At 44.6% G+C, this 26,034-nt stretch overlaps 2 protein-coding genes across 4 annotated transcripts; both read left to right on the top strand.

Annotated features, from left to right (window-relative positions):
• The first annotated feature begins 558 nt into the window (after window positions 1-558).
• Window positions 559-11,769, top strand: syngr1b (synaptogyrin 1b). Of its 2 annotated transcripts, none has more exons than XM_086120850.1 (4): window positions 559-798; window positions 7,834-8,071; window positions 8,817-8,962; window positions 10,299-11,769. In XM_086120850.1, the coding sequence occupies exons 1-4, from the start codon at window positions 697-699 to the stop codon at window positions 10,533-10,535; spliced, it is 723 nt and encodes a 240-aa protein (XP_085976976.1). In that variant the 5' UTR covers window positions 559-696; the 3' UTR covers window positions 10,536-11,769. The 2 variants fall into 2 exon arrangements, with proteins under 2 accessions (XP_085976976.1, XP_085976977.1); XM_086120851.1 differs by lacking the exon at window positions 10,299-11,769 and adding an exon at window positions 9,307-9,946.
• A 1,022-nt stretch (window positions 11,770-12,791) lies between these two features.
• tab1 (TGF-beta activated kinase 1/MAP3K7 binding protein 1) lies at window positions 12,792-23,363 on the top strand. Of its 2 annotated transcripts, none has more exons than XM_086120768.1 (11): window positions 12,792-12,830; window positions 13,223-13,353; window positions 13,483-13,636; window positions 14,366-14,461; window positions 15,710-15,812; window positions 16,690-16,806; window positions 17,088-17,199; window positions 18,029-18,173; window positions 19,295-19,508; window positions 20,009-20,162; window positions 21,809-23,363. In XM_086120768.1, exons 1-11 carry the CDS (start codon window positions 12,798-12,800, stop codon window positions 22,029-22,031), a joined length of 1,482 nt encoding a protein of 493 aa, XP_085976894.1. In that variant the 5' UTR covers window positions 12,792-12,797; the 3' UTR covers window positions 22,032-23,363. The 2 variants fall into 2 exon arrangements, with proteins under 2 accessions (XP_085976894.1, XP_085976893.1); XM_086120767.1 differs by having other exon boundaries at window positions 21,806-23,363.
• The last annotated feature ends 2,671 nt before the right edge of the window (window positions 23,364-26,034 follow it).

Raw genomic sequence — 26,034 nt, 5'->3', positions numbered from 1 at the left:
TTTTGCCCGAGGCTTTTCCCGCAAGGCTACAAATCACCCTTTCACACGCCCTCTCTAGTCTTGATCTTCTGGACATTAATGTGACAATTATGACGTTTGTTTACTATTAGTCACTGACGGTTTATGCACACATAGGGATAACTCCCTTTGGACGATGTTACCGGGGACCACCAGAGAGCGCTAAAACAGCCTACCGACACGAGCGTTACCTGTGCAAAAAATAAATTAAAAATAGCTGACCTCTTCCCAAGAAAAGGCTAATTTAGAGTAATTGGGAATAATTTAGCCTTGTTATCTTAGTATATGTTGATATATGTGGTAAACATTCTAAAACGTTTTCTTTGTTAATTATAATAATAATAACCTTGAGGCAATTACGAGCAGTGACGTGCGTAAGCGAGCGCGTGACTTCATGTGAGGACGTGCGCGTGTCCGATTTGCGCGTCCCGGGCGTGACACCGGCTAGCGCGTTCACGCGATTTGTGAAGAGGAAGACGTCCATCACGCGCACCTCTCGCCCAACGCAGGGGTTTTTGGAGGCGAAATCTAGTCCGTATCATCATAGTAATAAATAATTTTAACAATAACAAGGAAAAAAAGCGCGAGGACACAAGTTCGGCGGATTTTTCCGGGGCTTGATCCAGCAGCGAGCCCGAGGAGGAAAGGACCAAACCAGGCGGCGGGGGCGGGGGCGCCATGGAGGGGATGCAGGCGTACGGAGCCGGGAAAGCCGGAGGAGCCTTCGACCCGGTCACCTTCTTCCAGCAGCCTCAGACGATACTCCGCATTGTGTCGTGGGTGAGTTCCGTTCCAAACCAACAGATACAATACAATACAATACATGCTGATTTATATAACGCTTTCACAACAGCGGCAGCTGTAACAAAGCGCTTAACAAAACAGTTAACATAAAGTAAAATAATAAACGCAACACATAGCATAAAACACGGACAGCCGTGCAGTCCTAAGCACTTTTCCGTCACACGCTTTGTTGTTTGAAGCAGTTTGAGATGAAAGAGGAGAGAATCAAAGTGTCCTTTTAACCAGTGGATCAGAGACGTCATGCTCAAAATGTGCACACGTCGGCTACAAGCTAAGTTTCAAAGTCAACAAGAAGCTGTAGCATTCATTGACGAAAAAAGAGATTGGTTCACTTCTCCTGTCCCATGGAAATCCATTTCAACTCCAAGCGGCGACTCTCGGTTCCAAATACGCATCGGCGCTCTGCGCCAACGCACCTCCCTCCTCATCCTCAACTTCAGCAGCCATCCATCCAGCCGCACCAACGCTGAATGTCCAACAGCGCCGACATCTCCACTGAACAAAACGGGGTTGTGAAAAATGCTCCCCATTACAGGCGCAAAAAACACAAGCGCCCCAGGTCTGTCCAGCACCGACAGTCAATGGCGCCGACATTCCTCCCAATCGGAATCTGTGCTGGTACAGGCGTGCTGCCGAGAAGGCGCAACCACCAAGCACAGATACTTCTCCTTTGACGAATGTCGTGGCCAAAAAACGCTGAAAACAGTCCATATCAGTTCCACACGATGAAACAACAAACAACATGTGACAAAACAAAAAGACAAAAACAACAAAAAAGAACAAAAAAGCACGGCTCTTGAAGAGCACTTGCCGAAGGCTGCCTACTCGGGCTTCACCATAAAATGCTCTCTTTGTGATTGATTCCAATGAGAAAAGGATATTTTGTCGCTAGATTGTGAGAACTGTTTGGTGGTACAGTGGTACTTCTACTTACGAACGTCTCTTCATACGAAAATTTCAATTTATGAAACGTCTCAACAGGAAAATATTGCCTCTAAATTGTCGTTTCTCCCCAGAAGTGGTCATTGTAAATGTGCACAGTGAAGGGCAGCAGTAAACAAACATGGCAGAATAGGAGAGTCCAGGTGAAGCCTCTACGGGGCTTAGTCGTAAATATTTTATCTGTTGTAGTTTTACTAAATGCAGGACGTAAACTTTGGTGGACGATGTGCCTACGGATGCCACAAGGTGGCAGTAAAGTACTCTTTTCTATTAGACAGCGCTGTGGACTGATGAAATGAAACTCCTCCCCTCACTTTGACATAGTTCGCTGACTGCAGGATGTCACAAGGTGGTGCCGAAACAATATATTTTCATATGTGACGATCAGCGATACGGTGAGGTTTTGCAAGGAATAACAGATAATGGGGATTGTGAACGTAGCCTTGTCTTGTGAGAAACATTGCACGTCCCGTTGTTTTGGCATTCTCTGAACCAGGAAATAACCAGCTTGCGAACATCTGAAACCGTGGCCCCCTGTCTCTGAATCTGACACACTAAGACCGATAGTTTTATGTCATGATTCAGGCCTGGATCAGCCTGTTAGCCCACATTAAGGAACCGAGACCCCTAATGTGCACACGTCGGCTACAAGCTAAGTTTCAAAGTCAACAGGAAGCTGTAGCATCCGTTGACGAAAAAAGAGATTGGTTCACTTCTCCTGTCCCATGGAAATCCATTTCAATTCCAAGCGGCGACTCTCGGTTACAAATACGCATCGGCGCTCTGCGCCAACGCTCCTCTCTCCTCATTCTCAACTTCAGCAGCACTCTAACCATGAAGTAGCTGGCTAGCTAATTGTTGTATGGACAAAACACAAATATATAGCTTCTCAATTAATTACGGAACGATTCCTGTCACCACACAAAATGGTTCATCCCATTCCATGAACCAGGAAGTTGCTTGTGAATGAACAAATACATTTCTTTTTTTTTTTTAAGTTTAGCATCATGATAGAATTGTTTCCCCATCCCAAGGTTCAAAATGACACTCTGCCTTTTTAATTTTACATAATTTTCCACAAAGCGGGAGGCAGGCTGCTCGCTGACAATGTCACTTCATTCATTTTCTTATTTTCTCCTATCCCCAGAATTTAATTCTTTGTAAAGACAGACTTGTCATGCATGCAACTTTTAATATTGGATATAATTACAGCATGTCGATTTTATTTTGACATAGAAACGTAGATTTGTTCTTCCTTGTTGCCATTGAAGTCACGATGAAACTTCTTCCCCCTGTCCCGGAAGAAAAAGTGGTATGGGCCCTGCAGTCTTGGCTCTCATGTGACCATGTCGATTATGTTTTTGACGAAATGGCATTTGTGATTTTGTCCTTAGATCATCACAGGATGTAGTCAAGCAATATGACCAGCATTCTTGACACACGTTTGTGGCAACTTTTCTTGTCTCCACGTCGGGTTCTGTGTGTTTTCTGAGTCAACACTGGGAGGAAAACAAAAAAAAAAGCTGAGTTGGTGAGGAGTCATGTGACTGCTCGGTGAAGTGTGAAGGATTATGAGTGTGATGTGGATTTGTGTTGTGTTTCTGAGTTCTGTGCTTTTCGATTGCCCTTGTCCCTTTCAGTCTAAAATGGATTATTTCCTCTAACGTCACACTCATTGCAAGCCAAAACAGCAGCGCCTAGCAGAGGAAGTAAACAGTTTTCTTTGGGCCTGATTATTTTTACATATGAAATATGTGTGTATTTTTTTTGGCTGATATTTATTTTATACAATTATTTTGGGGATGTATCATGTTATGGCTAATAATAATAATATATAATAATAATACATTTAATTTATAAGCGCCTTTCAAGACACCCAAGGACACTTTACAATAACAAAAACCACAAAACAATATGTTCTATTGTTGGTGATATTTCCCTCCACAGTTAAAAAAAAATATTTGTGTATTTTCATTTACGATTTTTGTACTTTTGTTTGTTTGTTTGTTTGTTTTGTTTGTTTTTGTCACATTATTTGTCAACCTTTCGGTGACGTCAACTAATACAATTTGTATTTAATAGTTGTGTATCTTTTGTCTCGCATTCTGATATTTTCTCATCTAATAATTTGTATTATTTTAAAATATTTGGTGAAAACGATTTGAATATTTTTTTCCTAATATTTCTGTATTTTTTTCCACAAAGATGTTTTTTGGGGTACATTTTCTTGTCGTTTTTGTCTAATATTGTAGCATTATTCACAATATTTGTATTTTTCTTGTAGTATTGTTTACAACTTTAATTTTTATTTAATATTTTTATCTTGAAAAATATGTCATGTTTTTTCTCCAATATTGTCTTTTTTTTTTTTTTTTGCTATGCTAACTTTCTTGTTGCTCATCCTCGATTTCAAATGACTATCATTGCACACATAGTTGAAAAGGGTTCGCATTAAGGCAAGCGACTGCTCGCACGCTTAGCAACACAAAAGCAAACAGTGCAACATTCTGTCATCTGCGTGCTAACGTTTGTTCGCGCTCGTATGTCAGAATTTAGCCACGCGATGCCATTTGTATGTTTGTAGGGAGCACCGAGTGTGTTTTGTCGCTCGCTGCGTCATGTGGCCTGTTGAAACTCGGAATTTACTTTTTTGAGCTTCCCTCAGATTTGCTTATTTATTTATTTGTTTGTTGATTTATTTTTAACTCCAAAGAAGTAGATACAGAAGTAAGCCTTTCCATCGAGTTGGGGTTTCAAGACAGTGTTCGGCTTCAAGTTGAGGTTCCCATTCTGCTATATGTTACATTTTCCACAAGGGTTAATGTTTCAAATTAGGGTTTCAAGCTAGAGTTGGGGGCGGCCCGGTAGTCCAGTGGTTAGCACGTCGGCTTCACAGTGCAGAGGTACCGGGTTCAATTCCAGCTCCGGCCTCCCTGTGTGGAGTTTGCATGTTCTCCCCGGGCCTGCGTGGGTTTTCTCCGGGTGCTCCGGTTTCCTCCCACATTCCAAAAACATGCATGGCAGGCTGATTGGACGCTCTAAATTGTCCCTAGGTGTGAGTGTGGGCATGAATGGTTGTTCGTCTCTGTGTGCCCTGCGATTGGCTGGCAACCAATTCAGGGTGTCCCCGCCTACTGCCCGAAGACGGCTGGGATAGGCTCCAGCACCCCCCGCGACCCTAGTGAGGATCAAGCGGTTCGGAAAATGGATGGATGGAAGCTAGAGTTGGTGTTCAAACCATTGCTGTGGTTTCAACATAGATTAGGGTTTCAAATTAGGGTCCAAGGAAAGTGGTAGGGGGTCACGTGACGGTTTCAAACGTTAGTATCAACAAGGGTTAGCATCTCAAATTCGGGTCGCAAGACAGTTCGGGTTTTTAATTTGGGTTTCAGCAAGGGCTAGGGTTTCAAATTAGGGCTGCAAGACAGTGTTTGAGGTTCAAATTAAGGGATCAAGCCAGGGTTGGAGTCTCAAATTCGGGTTTCAAGACAGGATCAGAGTTTAAAGTTGCAGTTTCAAGGTCAGGCTTCCAGCCTACATTCTGATTTTAGGGTTAGGGTTTTCAATGTAGTTTCGCTGGGCAAAGGTTCGTTTCATACCGTTGAGTTCCTCGTGGTGTTGACAATTTGAGCCCGATCAGGCATTGTGTGTAATCTCGCATTGTGTGGCCACGGCAGCTCTGCTCGGCGCCGTCCCGTTTTTTTTTTGTTTGTTTTTTTTTTGTCAGGTCGTCACATTCTCACACCAAAGCTGTCACGGCATATCCGTGCGAGTCCGTTGTGTGCTCACGTCGGAACACGCCACTCGAATGTGAAGTGCGGCACGAGCGCAGGCGTCGCCGTTGGTGGATAAATCCCACGCCGGCAGACACAGATGTAAACCTAGGTTCGCCCTTCAAAGTGGGGTTTCAGGATGGGGTTCGGGTTGCAAATTAGGGTTTGAATGATTTGAAAATCGGGTTTCAATTGGCGTTAGAAATGAGGGTTTCAAGCCAAGGTTATGGTTCTGAGTTTTTTTTTTCCTTTGTATTTTTAAGAAAGGATTAGGGTTTCGAATTTGGATTTTGCAGACAAGGTTAGGGTTTGAAATCTGGGTTAGGGTTTCAAATCAGTATTAGGGTGTCAATCAAAGTTTGGGGATTCAATTTGAGGTTGGAATTGGGGTTTCAACACAGGATTAGGTTTTGAAATTAAGGCTTCAATCAAAGTTTAGACCTTGGATTTCGAGCCCGGGTTGTTTGGTTTCACGACGAGGTTAGACATCAGGGCACTTGATTCAAATTGAGGTTTCCATCCTTGATCAGGGTTTCAAGTTATCTTTTCAAACCGAACCTTCAAAGTAGGGTTTCAATCCCGAGTTAGGCCATCAAAGGAGCTGGTCAAGTCTTAAGGTTTCGAGCAACAGTTAGGGTTTCATGTTAGGGCTTCAAAATAGGCTTTCAAGACAAGGGTAGGGTTTCAAAGAACACATACAGTGTATATACACGGCCATCTCTCCTGGTGATCACAAGACTGAAGGCCCTCATGTGGTCCTACACAGGACTTCCTTTCATCCCTGCTTGGAGTCTTGTGATTTTATTTATTTATTTTTTTGTTACAGCACCAAGGAAGGGAAGGCCCAACATGAGCGCGCCAGCCTCGACTAACACATCACATGCTCGGCTTAGCGCAAACCAGGAATGTGTCGGCTTGCTTTAGTTCCAACGCTCAGTGATGAGGTTGGGTTTTTGTTTGGCGTCATGTTAACTGTGTACATTTCCACGCAGGTTGTCAGCGTTAGTGTATCAAGCCTGCGTTAGGGCTTCAAACAACACTCAAGGCTCCAACGGCAGTTTTGGAGTTAAGGATTCACATTAGGGTTTCAAGCAATGGTACGGTTTTTAAATGAGGTTTAAGGTTAGGATTTCAAATTCGTGTTTCAAAGTTTGGTTAGGGTTCCAAATGAAGGTTTTCAGCCTGGTTTCAAAATGAGAGTTGTGGTTTCAAACGGGGGGGTGAGACTTGAGGCAAGATTAGAATTTTCAACAAGGGCTATGTTTTCAAATGACAGTTTCAGACAGTTCGGGTTTGATGCCAAGGTAAGGTTTTCGAGGGAGATGACGTGCGCAGATGATGCCGGCGGCGCTCTAAAAATAGCGCCGCCGCCCTTCATCCAATCGCCTTCATCGCCTCGTCTTCATCACCCCTTAATGAAAAAGGTTGCAGGTAAATGTCAGCGAGTGAGGAAGGCAACGTGGGAAACCTCACGGTTCCTGCGTGCCCTTCACGCAGATACTCTTTCGCCTCCCTAACCCAAACCCTGTTTTGGAACCCTACTTTGAAGCCCTAACAACTGCTTTGAAGTTCTACTTTTCAAACTGTAAGCCTTGTTTGAAACTTTAATCCTGGCTTGAAATCTTCATTTGACTCCCTAAATATTTTGGGTAGTGGAGGGAAACTGACACTGGTTTGAAACATTCATTTGGAACCCTAACCTTTGTCTGGAAACCCTATTTTGAAGCCCTAACGCTGGATTGACTCCTTATTTTGAAACAGGCATTGTTTAAGACCTTAACTCGGTATCAGTGAATACTGAGAGTGCACACTCGTACTGGTTTTGATCTTTTAAAAAAACAAAACAAGTGGAATCGACATCCATTTGAGGCCCTAACCTTAGTTCGAACCTAGGCGCTAGCTTGAAACACTAAACCTAGTGTGGAAGCCAAACCCTAGTCTAAAAACCTAATTTGAAAACCTTGACCTACTTTGGAACCCAAACATATCTCAAAATCCAAAATTGAAATTCTGAACACCAATGCAAATCCCTAATTTGAACATTGAATTAAGCCTGGCTTCAAACCTTCATCGGAAACCCTAATCCTGATTTAGAGCCCTACTTTGAATCCGTTTTTGCCAGCCATGTGACTTGCCTCCATAGTTTAGCACCAAAGCTAATTAACGCAACCACCCAACCAGTACTGTATCTATCCCCACATGGAGGTTTTTATCAAAGATGTGAGTCGGTGCTTCTTGCCCTCGAGGGCGTTACCATAGTAAGAATCCCCCCCCCCACCCCCCCCTCTCACTGCAGCTCTTCTCCATCGTCATCTTCGGCTGCATCGCCAACGAGGGCTACATAAACAGACCCAACGAGGTGCAGGAGTACTGCATTTTCAACCAGAACCAGAACGCTTGCAACTACGGCGTCTTCATGGGCTCCATGGCCTTCCTGTGCTGCGTGGCCTTCCTGGCCCTGGACGTCTACTTCCCGCAGATCAGCAGCGTCAAAGACCGCAAGAAGGCGGTGCTGGCCGACACCGGCGTGTCAGGTACGCGGTCCCTTTAGGCAGCGGAGGCGCCGAGAACACCCGCGCCCTTTGTTAGCCTCGCGGTGGCCTTTTGCACTGTTTGTTAGCGTAAATCTAAGCGGACTTTCAAGGCGATGCGGTTGTTTGAAATGCACAAAAAAAAACATATTTTTACTCCACTTCATATGTTTCCTTTTGATTTTGACTGCAGCCCGTCTAGGCAACCTACTGACTATTATGATCAGGCTGACGTCTCAAAGCAGTCTTGTGACAGTCTTACCGACGAAAACCTTTATTTCATTTTATTTTTTTCCTTTTGAGTTTGTACCGCAGCCCGTTTTGGCATAGACTACTTCGGGTGGCCAACCGACTAATGCGAGCTTGTCGACATGGGAGAACAGCCTGATGTGCAGTCAGTCTTTCAGTTGAAAACGCATTTTTAAAACCTCTCCATGTCTTTGGCCCACCGATGCATGCTGTGATAGCATGTCATTATGTGAAATACCCTTTGATTCTTTCGCATGTTTACCGCAGCCCATTTATGCAGCAAGTACACCGGACCGAAATTTGAGTGATTTGCCAAAATGTTAAAGCAGCCTTGTGACAGTCAAACCTGCAGGTGGAAACATTATTTTTTTTTTTTTTGCTTTCAAGCCTTCATGTGTCCTGTCAAATTTTCCGTTGCCCGATCAGGCGGCAAACACGCTGGTCATGCGCATATTTGTGACACTTTCTGCTCACTGGCCATGTCACTTCCTGTTTGCAGCCTTCTGGTCCTTCATGTGGTTCGTTGGCTTCTGCTTCCTGACCAATCAGTGGCAGGCGACCGACCAGCAGGACGACCCGCTGAGGGAGCGCGGGGACGCCGCCCGAGCCGCCATCACCTTCTCTTTCTTCTCCATCTTCACTTGGGTACGCTCCCGTGCTTCAATTTGCTTTTTTATTTGTTTATTTATTTTTTATTACCGTAGTGGCACGTTAAACGTGTTCAATATTTCCGACCATAAAGCTCCATATGTGTAGGGGAAATCTGACGTCTCCCACAGTCATTTGACTCCTTCAACCGGACGCGAACCAGCCAATCAAAGAAGCGTTCTCCAAGTGCACACTTTACAGTGCAGATGAGCATTCGCCATGTGTGTCGTGTTTTGTGTTGGTGAAAAGGTGAAAAGAGTTTTTGAAAAACGCTCCACTGCGTTGCCCGATCGCGAGTGGTCGATCTCGGTCAGCGTGTGATGTGCGTGTTGTTCCGACAGGGCGCCCAGGCTCTGTTCTCCATGGAGAAGTTTAAGAACGTGTCCTTTGAAGAGGAATATACCAAGCTGTTCCCACCTCAGCCTCCCCAGCCGCTTGTCTGACCGCTGCTCTTTTTGGAATCCGCGATCATTTCTGCCATTTCCCAAAGTTTAAAACATCAGATTTTGGCTCGCAATAAAACCACCGTGTGAAGATTTCCCTTCCGTGATTTTACTGCGTTGAAATGTTGGATGGGAATGACACTTTTTTTCCTTCTTCTTCCAAAAGACATGCTTCTATTTGGTATTAGTGAATGCATTGAATGGACAAAAGTATTGGGACACATCTCTTATTCAATCTTGTGGTCTTCACATGATTTCTATGAAGTACAACTAGCATGTGCGGGGCCGATTTCTTCGGCGCTCATCATGAATAACTGAGAAGCCGATACATTGATGACATGACACAGACTACATCGCCACTCTCGCGGCGCCATCTTGAAGTCATAATAATATAATAACAATAACAACATCAATATACTTAAAAAAAAAACAAGTTTAGGTACTGGAATAATGGAATAATCTGGATCCAGATGATTTTTCCCTTTTTTTTTTTCGTGTAACCACTTGCCGAAATAAAATTGAGAAAGTTCAACCAAAACGTTTTTGGCAGTGTATTTGATTGATTGACAGAGCTGTGCTTGGGTCTCCTGTGGACTAAAAGAATCAGAAGAATTTTATGCACTGCGGTGCTGCAGCTGTTCGATAATGCATCACGCGTTCCTGCGCCGGCTAGGCTGGCGATGCTGAGCTGGTCAAAAAGCTTCTGTGGAGTAACTTACCTGCTGCCGCTGACTAACAACTACTGTAATCAACTTTGCGTGCTTTTCCAGCCAACTAATCAATGTTTGCGCTCTTCTCTATTTCTAACACACCTCCATCTTCTTCTCTCGCTTCTGCTTTGCATCGTCTCTTCCATCGAACTTCCCCGATCAACACTCGGCTTCCCCAAGGCGACGCAGGCCTTCCTGGGCTTCCAACGCTACAAGCTGGGGTCCGACTCGGCCCTATTCTCGCAGGAGTACACGGACCCCAGCCAGGATGCGGCGGCCGGCAGTGGACCCTACACCTCCTTCGGTGGAGACGACCTGGAGAGCCCACCGGGCGGAGGGGGAGGAGGAGGAGGCGGAAGGCAGGCCGCAGACAGCGTTTTTGACGGCACCGCCGGCTACCAGCGTCAGGACTACTGAGGGGATTGCAGAGGTAGACGGGAAATAGGATCACTTTGATGGAGAGAGCAGGAGGTCTTCTCTTACTCACTTTCAGTTTAAATAAAGTACAGTAGGAACTTTGAAGTCCAAAACAATCACTGGTAGGTTTTCATTTGATTGGGATTTAGAAAGTAAGAGTATCTGGATCAGTTTGTGTTCACATTGCGAACCGGTTCAAAAGGCTGTGCTTTTTTTTTTTTTGTGAGTCATTTAAGGTCTGATGGGGCATCAATTCAGTCCAGTAGAAGTACACGGTAAAGTTAATCTGGGTTTTGTTTGTGTTCACATTGCAAACTGGTTTTAAAAAGAGGATCATGGTATATTTTCTGATCCATTTCAGGTGTAAGCACGCCTTAAATCAATCCTGGTTAGGAGGATCTTACATTTTTCCCCCCTGTTCCATTTCAGTACTGACTGGGCCTCAAGTCAATCCAATGAAGACATTTTAAACTTGGCATATTTCAACCAGCTTGTGTTCACACATCAGTTTGATTCGAAATTGAATCCAGTTCTTTTTCAGATCATATGGGGCTTTGAAAAAATGCAATGAAAAATGTGTTCGCATGGCAAATTAGTTTGAAAGACAATTGAGTCCTTTTTGCTCGTCATTTAAGGTCCGATGGAGTCTCGAGTGGTCCAGATTCAAATTGACAATGATTGCCATTGGATTGACTTGATCAATTACTTTTTCTGCTGTTTCACCTTTTATTTCACTGCAAGCTCAGTAATTTTACACCTTACTTAACTCACTCAACACCCACTGACTTAAACGTAAACAGCCTAAGTATGAAACTGCATTGCTGCATTTTAAACTAAATATATAAATAGTGTACATAAACGGTTCGGTATATGAGTGTTTCAAATGATTCTTTACTTGAGGGTGTTCCGGTACCAGGAAAATAAAAAGACAAAAGAAGGAATATTAACTATGTTTTTGGTGATCTGTATGCCTCAAAGTTTTCTGTTGCGCGAGGAGATATTTTTATTTTGGGATAATAATGAGAGTAAAAATACGTGACCAAGCTTTCAAAGTACAGTATATGCACATACCTATGTTTACTTTATACCGTGCAAGTGTGTAGACGTAGACATGCGTGATGTTGCCTGTCGAATATGTTAAAACAAGAAGAGTTCTCTATTTGAATAGGTATACATGTATGTTTTGGATGTTGTTGCTTCCAGCCGACGAGAATAAAAGCAGAAGAAAAGCTGGTGTGTGATATCTTTTTGTTATTATTATTGTCGTATGTATTACATCAGGGGTGTCAAACTCATTTCACATTGTGGGCCACATACGGACTCGGTAGATGTCAAGTGGGCCGAACCATTAACATGATACCATACTGAGCTATGAATCACCAAAATCTCATCTCTTTCCTTTGTTTTGGTCTCAAGAAGCATTGATTGGCGCTTTCATATCATTTGCTGCGTTGGGTCTATCTCGGTGATCCCCGATCAAAACAATGTTTTCTTCTACTGTGATCAAAACAGTGTGCCCCCTAGCGGATAATCCAGGAATTGCATTTTATTTAAAACATTCATTCTGTCTTTAATGCATTTTTTTCATTTTTAAATTATCCCGCGGGCCGGACCGAACCTCCTTGGGGGCCGATTCCGGCCCGCGGGCCGTATGTTTGACACCTCTGTATTACATGAAGCTTCAACACTACTGCGCATCAGTTTTCAATTTATTTGGAAGAAATGTACCAATCTCTCTAGGATTCTGAGACTTGCCTTTATATAAAAAGTTACATTGATTATTTTTATTAGAGCGGCAGAGGTATTACAATTCTCACTCTATCCATGCTATGGCATAACTAGCCAAAAATGCCGACTCAACCCAGAAGTGCCGTTTATTATTGTGTATTTTTAAAAAAAAACTATTTGCCTTATTTCAAATCGCAAATTTCGTGACACTACAGTAAAATAATGAATAAATACGAGAAATAGCGTCTGCGTGTGAAATCGCATTTTTATATATAAAACACCCACCCAACTTGCTCTGCTGGTTTAACCTTTAAGAGCTATCGGAATTTATCATTTCTCATCGCCGATTATTCATGCATCGTAGTAAAACATAACGAGACGAATTCTAAAACACTCATCAATATGTTTAAACAGTTTTTTTAATTACTCATCTTAGTGCTGACTCAATGTTAAATATTCTTTGAAAAATCCCGGTGGTGACTCTGCAAACAGGCATCGTGAGCTGTACCTGAACGCAACCGGCCCACTTCCAACATGGCGGCTCAACGGAGGAATTTGATGCAGAGTGTAAGTACAAACTTCGTCCCTCCTCCACGTTTTTGGCGTATAAAACTCAAAGGTTACTGCCTTGGATTGAAATATACTTTTAATACCCGTCTTGGTTGGTTTTCTTTTTCTTTTGCACATTTTCGTGTGTTTGTGTGTACTTCTGTGACGTTCGCTTGCGCTAGCTAGCTGTGTGGCTAACATACAAGCTCCACTCCCAGACGATTAATGGTGAAAAAAAGCATGATAAAATTCTTTATACGGCATTGTTTAAAAGCTGCAATGCGTCTGACTTGATACACAAAATAACTGAGAAGATGAGAACATAAATACAAGTTTTGGTTCCTTATTTAGGCTACACAAGAGGGTCTTAATAGGAGGATATCTCAATGGGATGCTGACTTCTTTTGTAGCATCAGAGTTGGACCGACGACCTCCCTCTGTGCCAACTCTGCGGCGTTGGCACCGCACCCAACTGCGTGTATGGCCCCGATGGGAAAGGCACGCAGAGCCACCCCAATGAGGACACACACCTTCGCTTCAGGTAAGAGAATCAGGATTGTATTGTAGATCCAGGTGGGGGGGAAATTGTGCTGAAAGTAAACTGAAGCCTCTTTCAAGCAACACTGTCAGCCCAAAGTGCTCCAAATACATCTTGCGCTCTTCTTTCCAGGAGTGAGGATGGCTGCTCCCTCTACGGCGTCTTCAACGGCTACGACGGCAGCCGAGTGGCCAGCTTCGCTTCGCAGTGTCTTACGGCCGAACTCCTGCTGGAGCAGCTCAGTGCCGACCACACGGACACCGATATCCGCAGGATCCTCACGCAGGTCGGTGTGATACCACGTACATGGGTAGGAAATTTATAACCCGGATACGAAATAAAACAGCAGCACCTACGCGGGCGGCGGCACGGCAATTTCAGTGTGGAAGTTTCATGTTGTAAATTCCCACAATCTTTTGTGGCCATTGTTTGTTAATCTGTGTGCGGGAGCTCTCCCCTTGCTCCTTCCCGATTGGTGGCCCTCGTCCCGAACTCAGCCGACCAGTCAGTGCAAGGGAGAGTGACCCGATTCGTAATTGATTTCAGGGCTGCCACCACCTGCGCTGTTTAGGCACCACTATTCAAAGAGGTCTTTGTTGCTTTCAGAGTTGTGTTGTGTATTACTCCACTTAGAAATGTAGTGTTGTGCGTGTCTGTCTCTGTTGTGGCAATCAAGGTGTTCCAGCGCCGCGTTTATTCACTCAAACCTCCACACCTATGTTGGACCTTTCCTCTGCTGCCACTACGAGAATGGGCCGGAACAGTTCTCAATCAATAAATGAATTCTTTCAAGCCTGTCGAGGACGTTGTCTAAAATGAGCTGCTTTTTCCTTGCCGCGTCGACTCGGTGTGGGGCGTTTATAAGTCTGAAGCTTTTAAAGTGCGACTGAGAAAATGAAATCACGCTAAAACATTGAATTGTGGTCAAACATACTTTTATTTAGCTGATGCAAATAGTCGATAGCCATCCCTAATCGATTGTCTGTTGCTAAAACAATGTGTGTTGTTTGTGCAGGCATTTGAAGCGGTGGAGAAAAGCTACTTGCACACCATCGACGACGCTCTGGCAGAGAAAGCTAACCTGTCTGGCTACATGCTACCGCATAGCGAGGTGTGTGTACCAAGGTTATTATAGTTCATGAAAGCTAACAAAATCGCGACAACTATAAACATTTTAATGAACAAAATTGCTTAAAGAAAGAAAACAAACTGAAACGACATCTTAGATTAATTTTCAAAATGATAGAATTATTAATTGTCTTTTGTTTTCATTTTTTGTCAATCAATATCTTGCATGTGCTTAAGATGATCATTTTAAATATATTTCAATATTGCTCGACAGTACGTCTGTGCAGAAGGAAGGTTGGGCAGTTATTTGACAATCGTAGTTCACTTTATTACACAATATATAGTGACTTTGGGGGTTTTTTGTGTGTGTTTGTTTATCTTGCACCCTGCAAATATTCCACACAAAAAAATCAAATGAAGCAGTTTCCCCAAAATAAAAAAGTGGCTCCAAAAACTATTTAAAACCGAATGGGAAAAAAACACTCCAAATGAGATAAAAACTATTTATGAACAATTTTAACATTTTCCCCCAAATTAAAAAAAACGGCTACAAAAACAAATTAAAACTAACTGAATGGGGAAAAAAATCCTCCAAATGAGATAAAAACGATCGTGAAATTTTTTTAAATTATTATAACACTGGTGTGTATACGCACACAAATTAAATCACCCTGCCTGACATAAAAGTATTGCTTTGGCTTTCCTCCCTTTACTTCATCCAAAGGAATAAGGTTGAAGTGAAGGGAGGAGCTTCATTTCAACAGGCCGTTGCCCTGTCCGATAAAAGCGTTGACAATCAAGGAACTAGTCATCCCTTTCTATATCGCAGCTTACTTATTGTGGGTTCAGTGCATCGCACAATTTATTTTATTTTGGTGTACGTTAACCCTTACAGTTACAGCACTCGGCTGCATGCCTTGTGAGCTCATTGAATAGCGCCTTCCATCGCTTGTTAGACCGATGTAAAATCCCTTCGTAGGTGGTTTCAATCGAGGGAAGATGGAGGCAGCCGCTGGTGCGTTTTTAAATCACTTTAACGGAAGCAAAATGCAATCCTTCAAAGCACGTTCTTGGCTCGTCTGCTGCGAGCCTCAGCTGACGCCGTCGCTGTACACCGCAGTGGCTAACCCTCTAGCCAGGAACTAATCAGACCACACTATCTCCACCTCCACATCCGAGTAGGCCTGCCTTTTAAAGGCTTTCCGATGGGCTTAACTCGATTTACGTACTTGATTCTGAGCCCTCTTCCCCCCCCCCCCCTTTTTTTTTTTCTTTTCAATCGGGCCTCCAGAAGGTGCAGGAGCGCTTGAAGGAGTTGGAGCAGGAGGTGTCGGGAGGAGCCATGGCTATCGTGGCGCTCATCCTCAACAACAAACTCTACATCGCCAACGTTGGTACGTAACGAGCGCAAAAAAACACGCGAGTTGGGGGAGCTTTTGCCGTGAGCTCGCCGTTTGACTTTTCCACCAGCAGGTGTCGTGCTTGCACCACGTTTGCCATCAGCTCAATGATCTGGAAATGAACAGCCTTGCGCCTTACCCGAGCATGAAATGGACATTATTCTTTTAAACAATTATTTTAATTATCCGTAAAGATGGCCCTTAATCCTTAAGTCTCTTGTTCAAATGTGTTTAAAAAAAATCCACGGACACAAAAATAACATTTGCAAATGTTCTTTGATGGTAGCGTCAGTGTAAAATTCTTCGCTTTAATGTCCATGATTTGAAACGGACCCGTGTGTCGTTTTACCCCCTTTGGCCATCAGGTGAGTTGCTGACTGTTGTATTCTGGCCGGGTTCATACTGATATCAATGCTATATTGACGCTGCATCTAATATGACCGTGACAGTTGTACATGTCCCGACATGCTTTAAATACATTTGCATGTGTTAAAGCACTGCTATTTCTAAAAAGGCACTTTTTAAAAAAAAAAAGACTCCTGAGCCTCTGTTCTCCCTCTCACTGACAAGAAACGGGAGATGATAACATCACCTTGAGGAAAGGAAAAGAAGTTGTTTGCACAGTTGTCCAAATAAGAGGAACAATGTTGCTTCTAGCTGTTTATTTGTCACCGACACAAGAAACAAAAGACAATTCAGTTGAGGGTGGCTTCACTGGACATAAACATTTGCGTGTCTGATTTGCCGGCTCATGCTTAAGTTTGACCTTAAACAGCCAAGTCAATCTTTCGTTCACTGCCTATTTCTGAAAATGTTTATTGGTCTGTCCTAGTGGTGTAGAATTATCTGGAATTCAATTCACGTTTCTCAGGGACCAACCGGGCTCTGCTGTGCAAAACCACCAGCGACGGCCAGAACCAGTTTTTCCAGCTTGGCCAACCTCACAGCACCGATAATGACGACGAGCTGCAGAGACTTGCTGGGCTGGGTGAGGTTAACTTTTAATGTTGCCGTTGTTTGCATGCAAATCTTTGAGATTTTCCAACATTGAAGTGTAGAGTTCATGTTCAAGCCGTGCCGGCTTCCGCAGCCGTGCGATGACGACGGCGAGCATTTATTTACTTATTAAAAGCCGACTAAAAAAAGAGCAATACGATCTGTTTGGACTGTCATCGCAGTGAACCGTCTCAGACGCTTATTTTCAAGTGATCTATCAAAGTGATTTACATTGATCAGCAATCATTCCATGCCTGCCCTTTTTTTCCCCAGGATTGGATTCGGCCCGTGTGAGGCAGGCGGGTCAGATCGCTGGGCAGAGCAGCACCAGGAGGCTTGGAGACTACCGGGTCAAAATCAACTACAATGATATCGACCTGCTCAGGTAGATGAACGGACCTACCAAACACAGTGCAAAGCTTATTTTAGGCATGCTCCTAATCATCGACTTAATTGCTGAGCCTATTTGAACGGAATTTCGAACCAAAACCGTAGCACCCCTTGAGGTGCTTACAGTACCTTGTAAGAATTTGTGTCCCAGGGAGCTTTTGCACCGTTCACTTTCTTACTCCATTGAATGAACGTAGGTGGAATTGACTTAAGTCTTGAAATTAGGCCGAAAATGGAAAACTGCACTCAAATTATCCCCTTAAATTACTGTATCTCAAAATGGCAACTTGACCAAAAAAAAAAAGGGCATCTCACTTCTTTAAATTTGGCAAATCTCCAACCAAAGATGAAAGAAGCTGGGTTGAACAACAGCAAGTCCACAGGATGGGATGTACAAGGGCCGCTGGGACCAAGCGCCATCACCTGTGTCTTCTTTTCAGAGAAATTTAATTTTAATTCAATGCCATCCATCCGGGTCTTGCTTGATTTCCTCTAGATGTGCAAAACGGAGCAGATGCGTTGAGAGCAGCAGAGGACCCTAAATTGAGCCCTGTGGAACTCCACACGAGAGTGGGGCAGAAAAGAATAATTGTCCTTTATTTATCTGAGTTTAAGTGAGATTGAAGTGACCAAATTGTCATCTCACTTCCTTAAATTAACTTCAATTGTCAAAGCTAAATACAGAAAATATTTACTCCTTGGAGGAGAGTCTTTGAGTATTGAAAATCATTTCCTGTCAGTTTTAATGCCATAATTTCTCTTCACAAATGCACACTTATGATATCATTTACATTTTTTATTTTTATTTTTTGGCGGGACTCCAGCGCAGCCAAAACGAGGCCCATCATAGCCGAGCCAGAGATACTCGGTAGCCAATCGCTGGATAGCGTTACGGGCTTTCTGCTGCTCATGTCGGAAGGACTCATCGACGCCCTGGAGTGCGCGCACGGGCCCGAACACGTCAATAAGGTCGATGGCAACACTGCACGCACACACCTCTCAAAATGATTCTCTTGCTTCCTTATGACACAGAAAATTAATCAATTGCACTCTTGACGCCTTTGTTTTCTAACTTCAGCCCGCTAAGCCAGTTTTGATTAGCAACATGAAGTTGGGTACATACAGTATGTCTTGTTGTCATGAAAACAACCACACAAAAAATCTCAAGACATCATGCCCAGGGGAGGAGTAAAAAAAAACACCACAAAATTCTGCCATTTTGGCCTTTACTTTCAACCTCCATACCCTATTTACTTTTGGAACCCGCAGGCACAGCGTAGTCTTCTACTGCAGCTTTCACTCCACGCCCATATGCTGTTTTCCCAACACTATTGACACTAAATAATAATGCAATCACATACGGATGCGCCGGTTTTAGAAAGGGCAGCTCATCCTGTGAAGGAGGAGCTGGCACTGATTGATAACCCGAAAGCTTCTTATCTCACTGGGTGGTCGCCTGACTTCCTGATCCCACAGGAGATGGCGGTACGACCCAGCGCTGATGTTTATCCTCCAATGGAGTGTTTGTACTTTCTACTTGTTATAGTCAAAACGACAAGGCAAGTTTACTGTATCGGAATTCCATTTGGACACATCACCTATAAACATGACAAGAACTGAGAAGAAGCGATTCCATTGCGGCTCCTTTTTCCTGATGAGGCTGCAAACCTCAAATTTGGTAGACATGAGTGGACCCACAAAAAAAAGTCTCCTCAAGACAGCGAGAGTGCTCCTTTGGGCTCATTTTGCCATTCAAGGCGTCCTTCGATGTTTGCCACATTGCTATGAGTAGAGAATGGCCAAAAAGGTTGCGAGCGCCCGTTGGAATTTCTTTCAAATTAAGTCCTTAATGCAATAAAGATGATTCTGATTCTGAAATGTTCCTTTTAACAACCTCAAATTTGGTAGACGTGCCCATCGTGAGTAGATGCAAAAAGGCCATCGGCAGTTTTGCTTAGGAGTAGCCATTTTCGGGTCAGTTTTGCCATTCCCAGAGGCGCCAGAGTTTGGATGACTCGCCACAACACGAGACCAACTCCAAATGACCCGCCCGACATGCCGACGTGACCCGCGCTCCTGTGCCATCCTAGGAAATCGTTGCCATGGTGGCGGCCGAGCTTGCGCAGCAGAGCACGCTGGAGGCGGCCGCCCAGTCTGTGGTGGACCGCGTCAAACGGCTGCACCACGACGTCTACACGTCGGGCCGCCAGAGGGCCACCTTCTGCTCCCGTCACGAGGACATGACCCTGCTCATCCGCACGCTCAACTACCCGCTGGCGGACGGCGCCCAAACGCCCACGCAAGGTGCTTTGCTTGTTCGAGAGATTCAAGTTGAGATAGAGTCCTCATCGTCAGCGTTCTTTTATTGAGGAGAAGAAAAAAAAAAATCCTGTCGCTGAAATTCAGCTTTTGTGCAGCACTGCGCTGACAAACATATGCCTGTAGATGGCGGTGTTGCTATGGATTAGAGATCAGAACTGCTTTTGAATAGAAGATAAAGATTTTGGCGGTGTCTCTCGGTTTGTCCCGTCGAGTATAAGGGAGACAAATGGCGACACGTTGAAAGTCTGACGAGTTTGGGCACCTCAAGTCTGAAATCAACATCCGAGTGCCAATGAAAATAAAACCAGACGGTGTGTCGTCCGAGGAGCAGAGGTAGAAGTCTTAACAAGGTTGAATTTTGTAATTTTGTATTTGCACTTCCCCGCCGAGTTGGGCCCTCTTGGACGTTTTGTGCCAAGCGAAATGTGTTGTTCTTTTGGACGTCCCTTCTAACCATTTTCCTCCTGGTTTGGGGCTTGCAGGCGGCCGCATCTACCCGGTGTCGGTGCCCTACTCCAACAGCCAGAGCACCAGTAAAACCAGCGTCACCCTCTCGCTGGTTATGCCCTCGCAGAGCACCCTGACCAACGGGACCGCCGCGGCCTCCACCCTGGAGGAGGGCACCCCCACGCCTGGGTAAGCTCGCTCGCTCGCCCCCTACCCCCCCCCCCCCCCCCCTTGTCACTTTCCGCAGCGAAGGCCCGACGAGTCATCGCGGTTGTGATATCATTACTATTTTTGTGATACAATGCAATTTGCGGCGATGTGGAGCGTCATCCGGAGCGAGCAAGTGGCGGCTGATAGACCCGCCATGTGTTAGGCTGTTGTCGGTCATAATGGTGAATTCATTGCTTGTTTGGTGAAAAATAGAACATTTGAATCGAAAAGACCTTGGAGGGGGGAAAAAAAATCGCATTTCCGTGATTTTCCAAAATGGTTTAGCCCTAGCGTAGCGATACCTTGACTTTGAAATAGGGTTGAACAATTCAAATCATCGCTCATGGCAGTATTGAGCAAGGGGGGAAAAAAGCATTTTGGTTCTATTTCAAAATTGTTCAGCTTATTTTTTTTCCTCCAGCTATCACGCTAGGCAACATTCCATTTCATCGGTATTTTGAGACGTTTTCTTAATAGAGTACAAAAATAGTCCGTCCACTGCTTTTCTCCTGATCTGAGTTGATTTGACGTCCAAGCACGGCCACGGAAGAAGTTGAACTGGCAGTGAAGGCAGCGCTGTACTTTGCTGCTTTTATTCCCTCCGGTGTTTGTTTTGACTGGAGCGGCAACATTTTTCCGGGCTTCCTGTGTGAGAGCCCTCCCCCTGCTGCTCATTTAGATAAGTAATATCGCACCCCAGCCCTGCCCCCCTTTTTTTTTTCTCTATTTATTTTGGGTCAGCCATTTGCTTCCCGGTGTTCCTCCGCCGCTTTGCTTGTTTTTACGTGGCGAGCTTTCATTTCCTCCTCTTTTGCTTGACGGGCGGAGAAAGACTCGAGTCGAGCTGCTGGTACAACTTTGCATCAAACAAAACGTAAATAAACGGCGGTGACGACTTCCGGGCATCTCAAGCCGGAATGTTTTCAGGAGTCTTGAGAAAATTCTTGACAAGTGTAGCAGTTATAAAGGCCATGAAATCGGGTCATGTGGGTCACTTCCTTCCTGCTTGTGCTTTACTCCGACAATATTACAACATTCCTTTTTTTTTGTGAAGTTTTCTAGCCTGTTTATTTTTCGGGAAAAATCATATTACTCTGCTTAATAACTCCAATTTTTTTTCTCCAAACAAGTTCTAATGTATTACTTAAACATTAGGATTATCTTCCCTGAAAATATAACCATTTGTTTTATCTTAAAAAAACAAACTTTCCTTTCATGACATCCTGACTTTTTTCGCGTATCTCCGTTTTTTTGTTTTTTTACCCCCCCCCCCAAAATATGGCTATTTAAAAAAAAAAAAGCATAAAAATGGAACACATCAAAATAAACTCATTTTTTTACTGAACTTTAGGATAATAATAGACCAGAAAAGATCATTTGAAATACAATGCACCGTGGTCCTACTTTTGTAAATAAATGGATGGATGGATGGAAGCAATGTAACTTTCCGTCGCGTTGATCTCGGCCATCCAAGGTGGAGGCAATCACTCCCTCTTCCTCACCCTAATTTTTCCTCCTCCTCCTCCTCCACGCCGGCCCTGCCGCGTCCTTGACCGCGCCGCCTCCTTCGAACGGAACCCCGACCTGTACCCCCGCCCTTCCCACCGTCGTCCCCTCTCCAGTAGCCAGAGCCCCACGGCCACCCTGCAGTCCACCAACACGCAGACGCAGAGCTCCAGCTCCAGCTCAGGCGACGGCAGCCTGTTCCGCCAGCGGGGGAGCCAGGCGGCGCAGCCCGACGAGACGGGACGCGTCCCGCCATACGTGGACTTCACGCAGTTCTACCGCCTGTGGGGCGGCGAACACGGCGACGGACAGATCGCTCGGGGCGGCCTTGGACCCGAGTGAGACTGACGTGGCGGAGGCCCTTACTCGTCTTTTCCACTAAAGTCAGACATCGGGACCAAATGACCAGGAAGCCTTTTGGACTTTGGGATCCTCGCCGCTCGGAATTTGGCTGCCCGTGCTCGGATGCCATCGTGAACATGTCCAAACACTTTGCTCCCGTGCTCGCCGGAACCTAAAAATGTCGAAGGACTCGCCCTGCCGGCCAAGCCTTTGAGGGTTCAGAAAGGATACAACTTGTCATTAGGTACACCCCCGAAAGAACTTCAACTGCATTATCAGGAACATATTTTTATTCACCTAAATTACAACTTTTAAAAAAAAGCGCTTTTATTTTCTCCTTTAAAAGCTGACTTCACATGCAACTTTCAAATCGCTTAGAACATAACTGCCGAACTTCATTGGGGGGGGGCAAAGTCAGATTTTTGCACGAAATTACAGAAATGAGGAACCGTCACTGCAGAGTCAACATTTTTGTTCCAAAATATTTGTAAGCTAAAAATGCAAACAACTTAGCCTTTTTACTTATCAATTTTACCCATAATGCCACAGTGTTTGACTTGCCCAGGTAAAAAAAAAAAGTCTCTTTGGTTAACTCCGTCAAATGTGCGTTTTTTTGTTGTTGTTGTTTTTAATTTATTGCTTATTCTTGGCAACCAAAAACTGGTCGCCAGCCCATCGCAGGGCACCCATTGACGAACAACCACCTGCGCTCACACTCGCACCTCGGGACAATCCAGAGTGTTCCGTTAACCTGCCGTGAATGTTTTTGGAATGTGGGAGGAAATCGGAGTACCCGGAGAAAACCCACGCAGGCACGGGAGAACATGCAAACTCCACACAGGAAGGCCGCAGCCAGAATCGAACCCGCACCTCTGCCGACGTGCTAACCAGTCGACCACCGTGTGTGTGCGTGTGTGTGCGCGCGCGCGCGTCGAGAGAGTGAGAGCGAGCGACCTCGGAATGAACCTTCCGAGCAGGTACGTGCATGTATCGCACAAGTCGCAAGACTTGCAGTTCTCTGGCGCTCGTGTCAAAATGAGAGCTTTAAAATAAATCGATATGTGAATGAACCAGAACTTTTGCCAGACAGGCGCAACAATCCCGCCGGCTTGGTTTGGCCCGCCTGAGGGCACGGTTCTGACCCGCTGCCGGTTTAGGACATCGATGTCAGAGGGCGCGTGTGCCTCATGTTGTCTCAAGTGCGTAATCTCTCGTCTCTTGTGGATGGCTTTGAATTCAGACCTCCTGGACTTGTTTTGAAATCTCATGAATGTGCTCAATGTACTGTTTTATTTTTTTAATTCAACAATAAAGATGCGTATGTCGAGTACATTCCATCTACTTTTGGTTTGAAATGGACAATTGGCGAGGATTCCTTGCCAGAGTCGCTCCTCTGAGATTTTGTCCAAAATTTGGATCGCGTGTGCTTGACAGATGGTCTCTGCTGAATTCCAAACCACTTGCGTCTTCGCCCTGCTGTGTGGGCGGAGCTTCGTGGCCAAACTTGATCAGTTGTTTTTTCCACCGTGATGAAAGAATTACATTTTGCGTGTAAATTCAGACCCCGCAGCCAGTTTGCCATCTTGATGTCAACTTTGGTCGGCTTGTCTATCAAGAGTAGACCCACAAAAACTCCGCCATTTTGGTAAGCAGTGGGGATTTTAGCCTCATTTTGGCCATTTTCTTGAAACATTAACTTTCACCAGTGTGTCCGAGAAAGCAACATTTGCTTAGCGTGACCCGCAAAAAAGAAGCCGTGCCTGCAAAGACACAGGAAGTCTCTCATTTTGGTTCTCAAGTGCTCATCTGAGGCTCATTTTGGACATTCCCCCCCCCCCCCCCAAGGGCTCCGTCAAAGGCCGACTCCCGAAAGATTTTCTCCTTCTTGTTCACCGATTATTGCTCTTGATGGAAGTGCAGGATCTCCTGACAACTTGGTTCGAAGCGTCAGCTATTCTTGCTGTCCCGCTTCCTGTTTTCCAGCGGCACAGTCAGGAAGTGGAGTGGGGGGGGGGGGGGAGATGCGGCAATCTGGATAAGAAAAAGAACATTGCGCAAGCTGGCCGTTTGAAACGCACTCAACTGCTTCTTTATTCCCAGCGGGAAATACTTCTCCAGATTCTTTTTCTTTTTTTTTTACTTCAGCAATAATGGTTAAAAAAAACATGAAGTATCTTGACACCATTATGACCGACTGGCTTATGTGATTAGGGGGAAAAAAGGAAAGAAAGAAAGGCAACATTAGTAATAATAATAATACTCATGTTACACAACAGTCGCTATTCAGCGGCCGTGGCTGCGGTTGTGCTCGGAGGCCACGCATGTTTGCTAATTGCTCCGCTTCGATGTAATTGGCGTTTTCTTTCCACTCAGGCCATAACCCAATTCTCCAAAAGTGGCTTTAATTAGCGTAATTGCCGCCGGAGGGGGGGACATGGAGAGATGTGTAAAAAGTCCGAGGGGGATTTGGTAAAGAGGAGGTCAAGTTGCCGTTACGGCCCTCGGTCGGGCTTCCCGCTTTCAAGTTTGATTGCGCTCGTTAGTTTGGAACTGCCGTTGGCTCGTGGCTTGATGTAAGACAGAATCCATCATCGGGAGCGCAAGGATTTTGCCCGATGAGCTCTAAAAACGCTCGGGTGGATACGCTCCATAACATGCCTGTTTTTGGCAAATTTGAACCAAGTTTTGGAAGTGCGCGTTGATTGATTCAGCATTCGTACGCAAAACTGACAACTTCACTAGGGCACCTCAAAAATTGAGCCCCCGAAGTCTGTTTCACTCCAATTTGACAGACATGTCTCTCATGAGTGGACACCAAAAAAAAAAAAAGCCTTCGTGAAACGGTTCCCGAAAAGACACGTGAGGCCTGCCGTTTTGGTGCAAAGCACATTTTTTGGGTTCCTTTTGGGCATTCAATTCAATGACAAACTTGGCCAACCAAGATTGTCCAAGAAAGACTGAAGCCCGTTTCTTTTTGCAACCTACATTTTGGTAGGTGTCTGTCTTTTTTGTTGGCCCACAAAAAGTCTCAAGAAGCCATGCTCAAAATCCACAGGAAGTTTGCCTCAGGGTTTTTTTTTGTTTTGTTTTGTTTTTTAATTCTGGCCCCAAAGGTCGCTTCACTGAGCAATATGAAAAATCTATCCTGAGCGGAACCACAAAAAAAGGTGCACGAAACTGCACCGGAGAGTTCATAAAATGCCGTCCCTCTTGCTCTCAAGCCCTCCAAAATCGGACTCAGTTAAGTCTCGGTGACTTTTTTTTGTAGTTTGAATTGTATTTTTCTTTATACAGTAATATATATCTATATATATAGATATATATACTGTATATATACAGTATATACTCCCCCGAGAGCCAGTTTCATCTGGCAGCATAAAATTTGCTAGGCAAAACCTTTGCGGTCGAGTCTTTCTTTTCGAACTCGTGCAGCATTTGAAAGATCAACAGTAATTTGAATCTTTGCCATTTTTAAAGGATTGACATCAACTCAAATGGATCACAAAATCCAAAATATTGTGCCAATGGAAAGTGCATATTGGTTTTGGTGGCACATAATCACCGTTTCAAACACTCCGTGAAAACAGAGGGTTTCCCTTAAAATCGCTGCAGATTCTTTTTTTTGGGGGGGGGGGCTGAATTTTTGTGCTGAGTTGCAGCCCACTTGAGTGTTCCTTTAGCCTACGTACGTTAAAAGATTTTTTTTAAGGCTTGTTTTAACATGTACAAGTTTGAACTTTTAGTAATGGTTGTCTAGTTTTAACCTGCGCAATTTTGGTCATTGCTTATTCCCAAATATGTGCCCACTTTCAGATCTTCTGTCCATATAACGGATGAGACGGCAACAAGAATCGATTTCAGCTTGTTCGGCGAGCCGAGACAAGTCTGGCTTGCATCTCTCTCTCTCTCTCTCACACACAATTATGTATTCCTCCCACATGACCATGTCATTGCGTTTTACACCTGACAATCACTCTTCAACTTGACGGAGAGGTGACCAATG

The sequence above is a fragment of the Hippocampus guttulatus genome, chromosome 9 (genome assembly GCF_054856545.1).
Source record: "Hippocampus guttulatus isolate MCC_2025c chromosome 9, RoL_Hgut_1.0, whole genome shotgun sequence".
NCBI classification, from domain to species: Eukaryota; Metazoa; Chordata; class Actinopteri; order Syngnathiformes; family Syngnathidae; genus Hippocampus; species Hippocampus guttulatus.
This window is presented reverse-complemented; position numbering and strand designations above follow the sequence as displayed.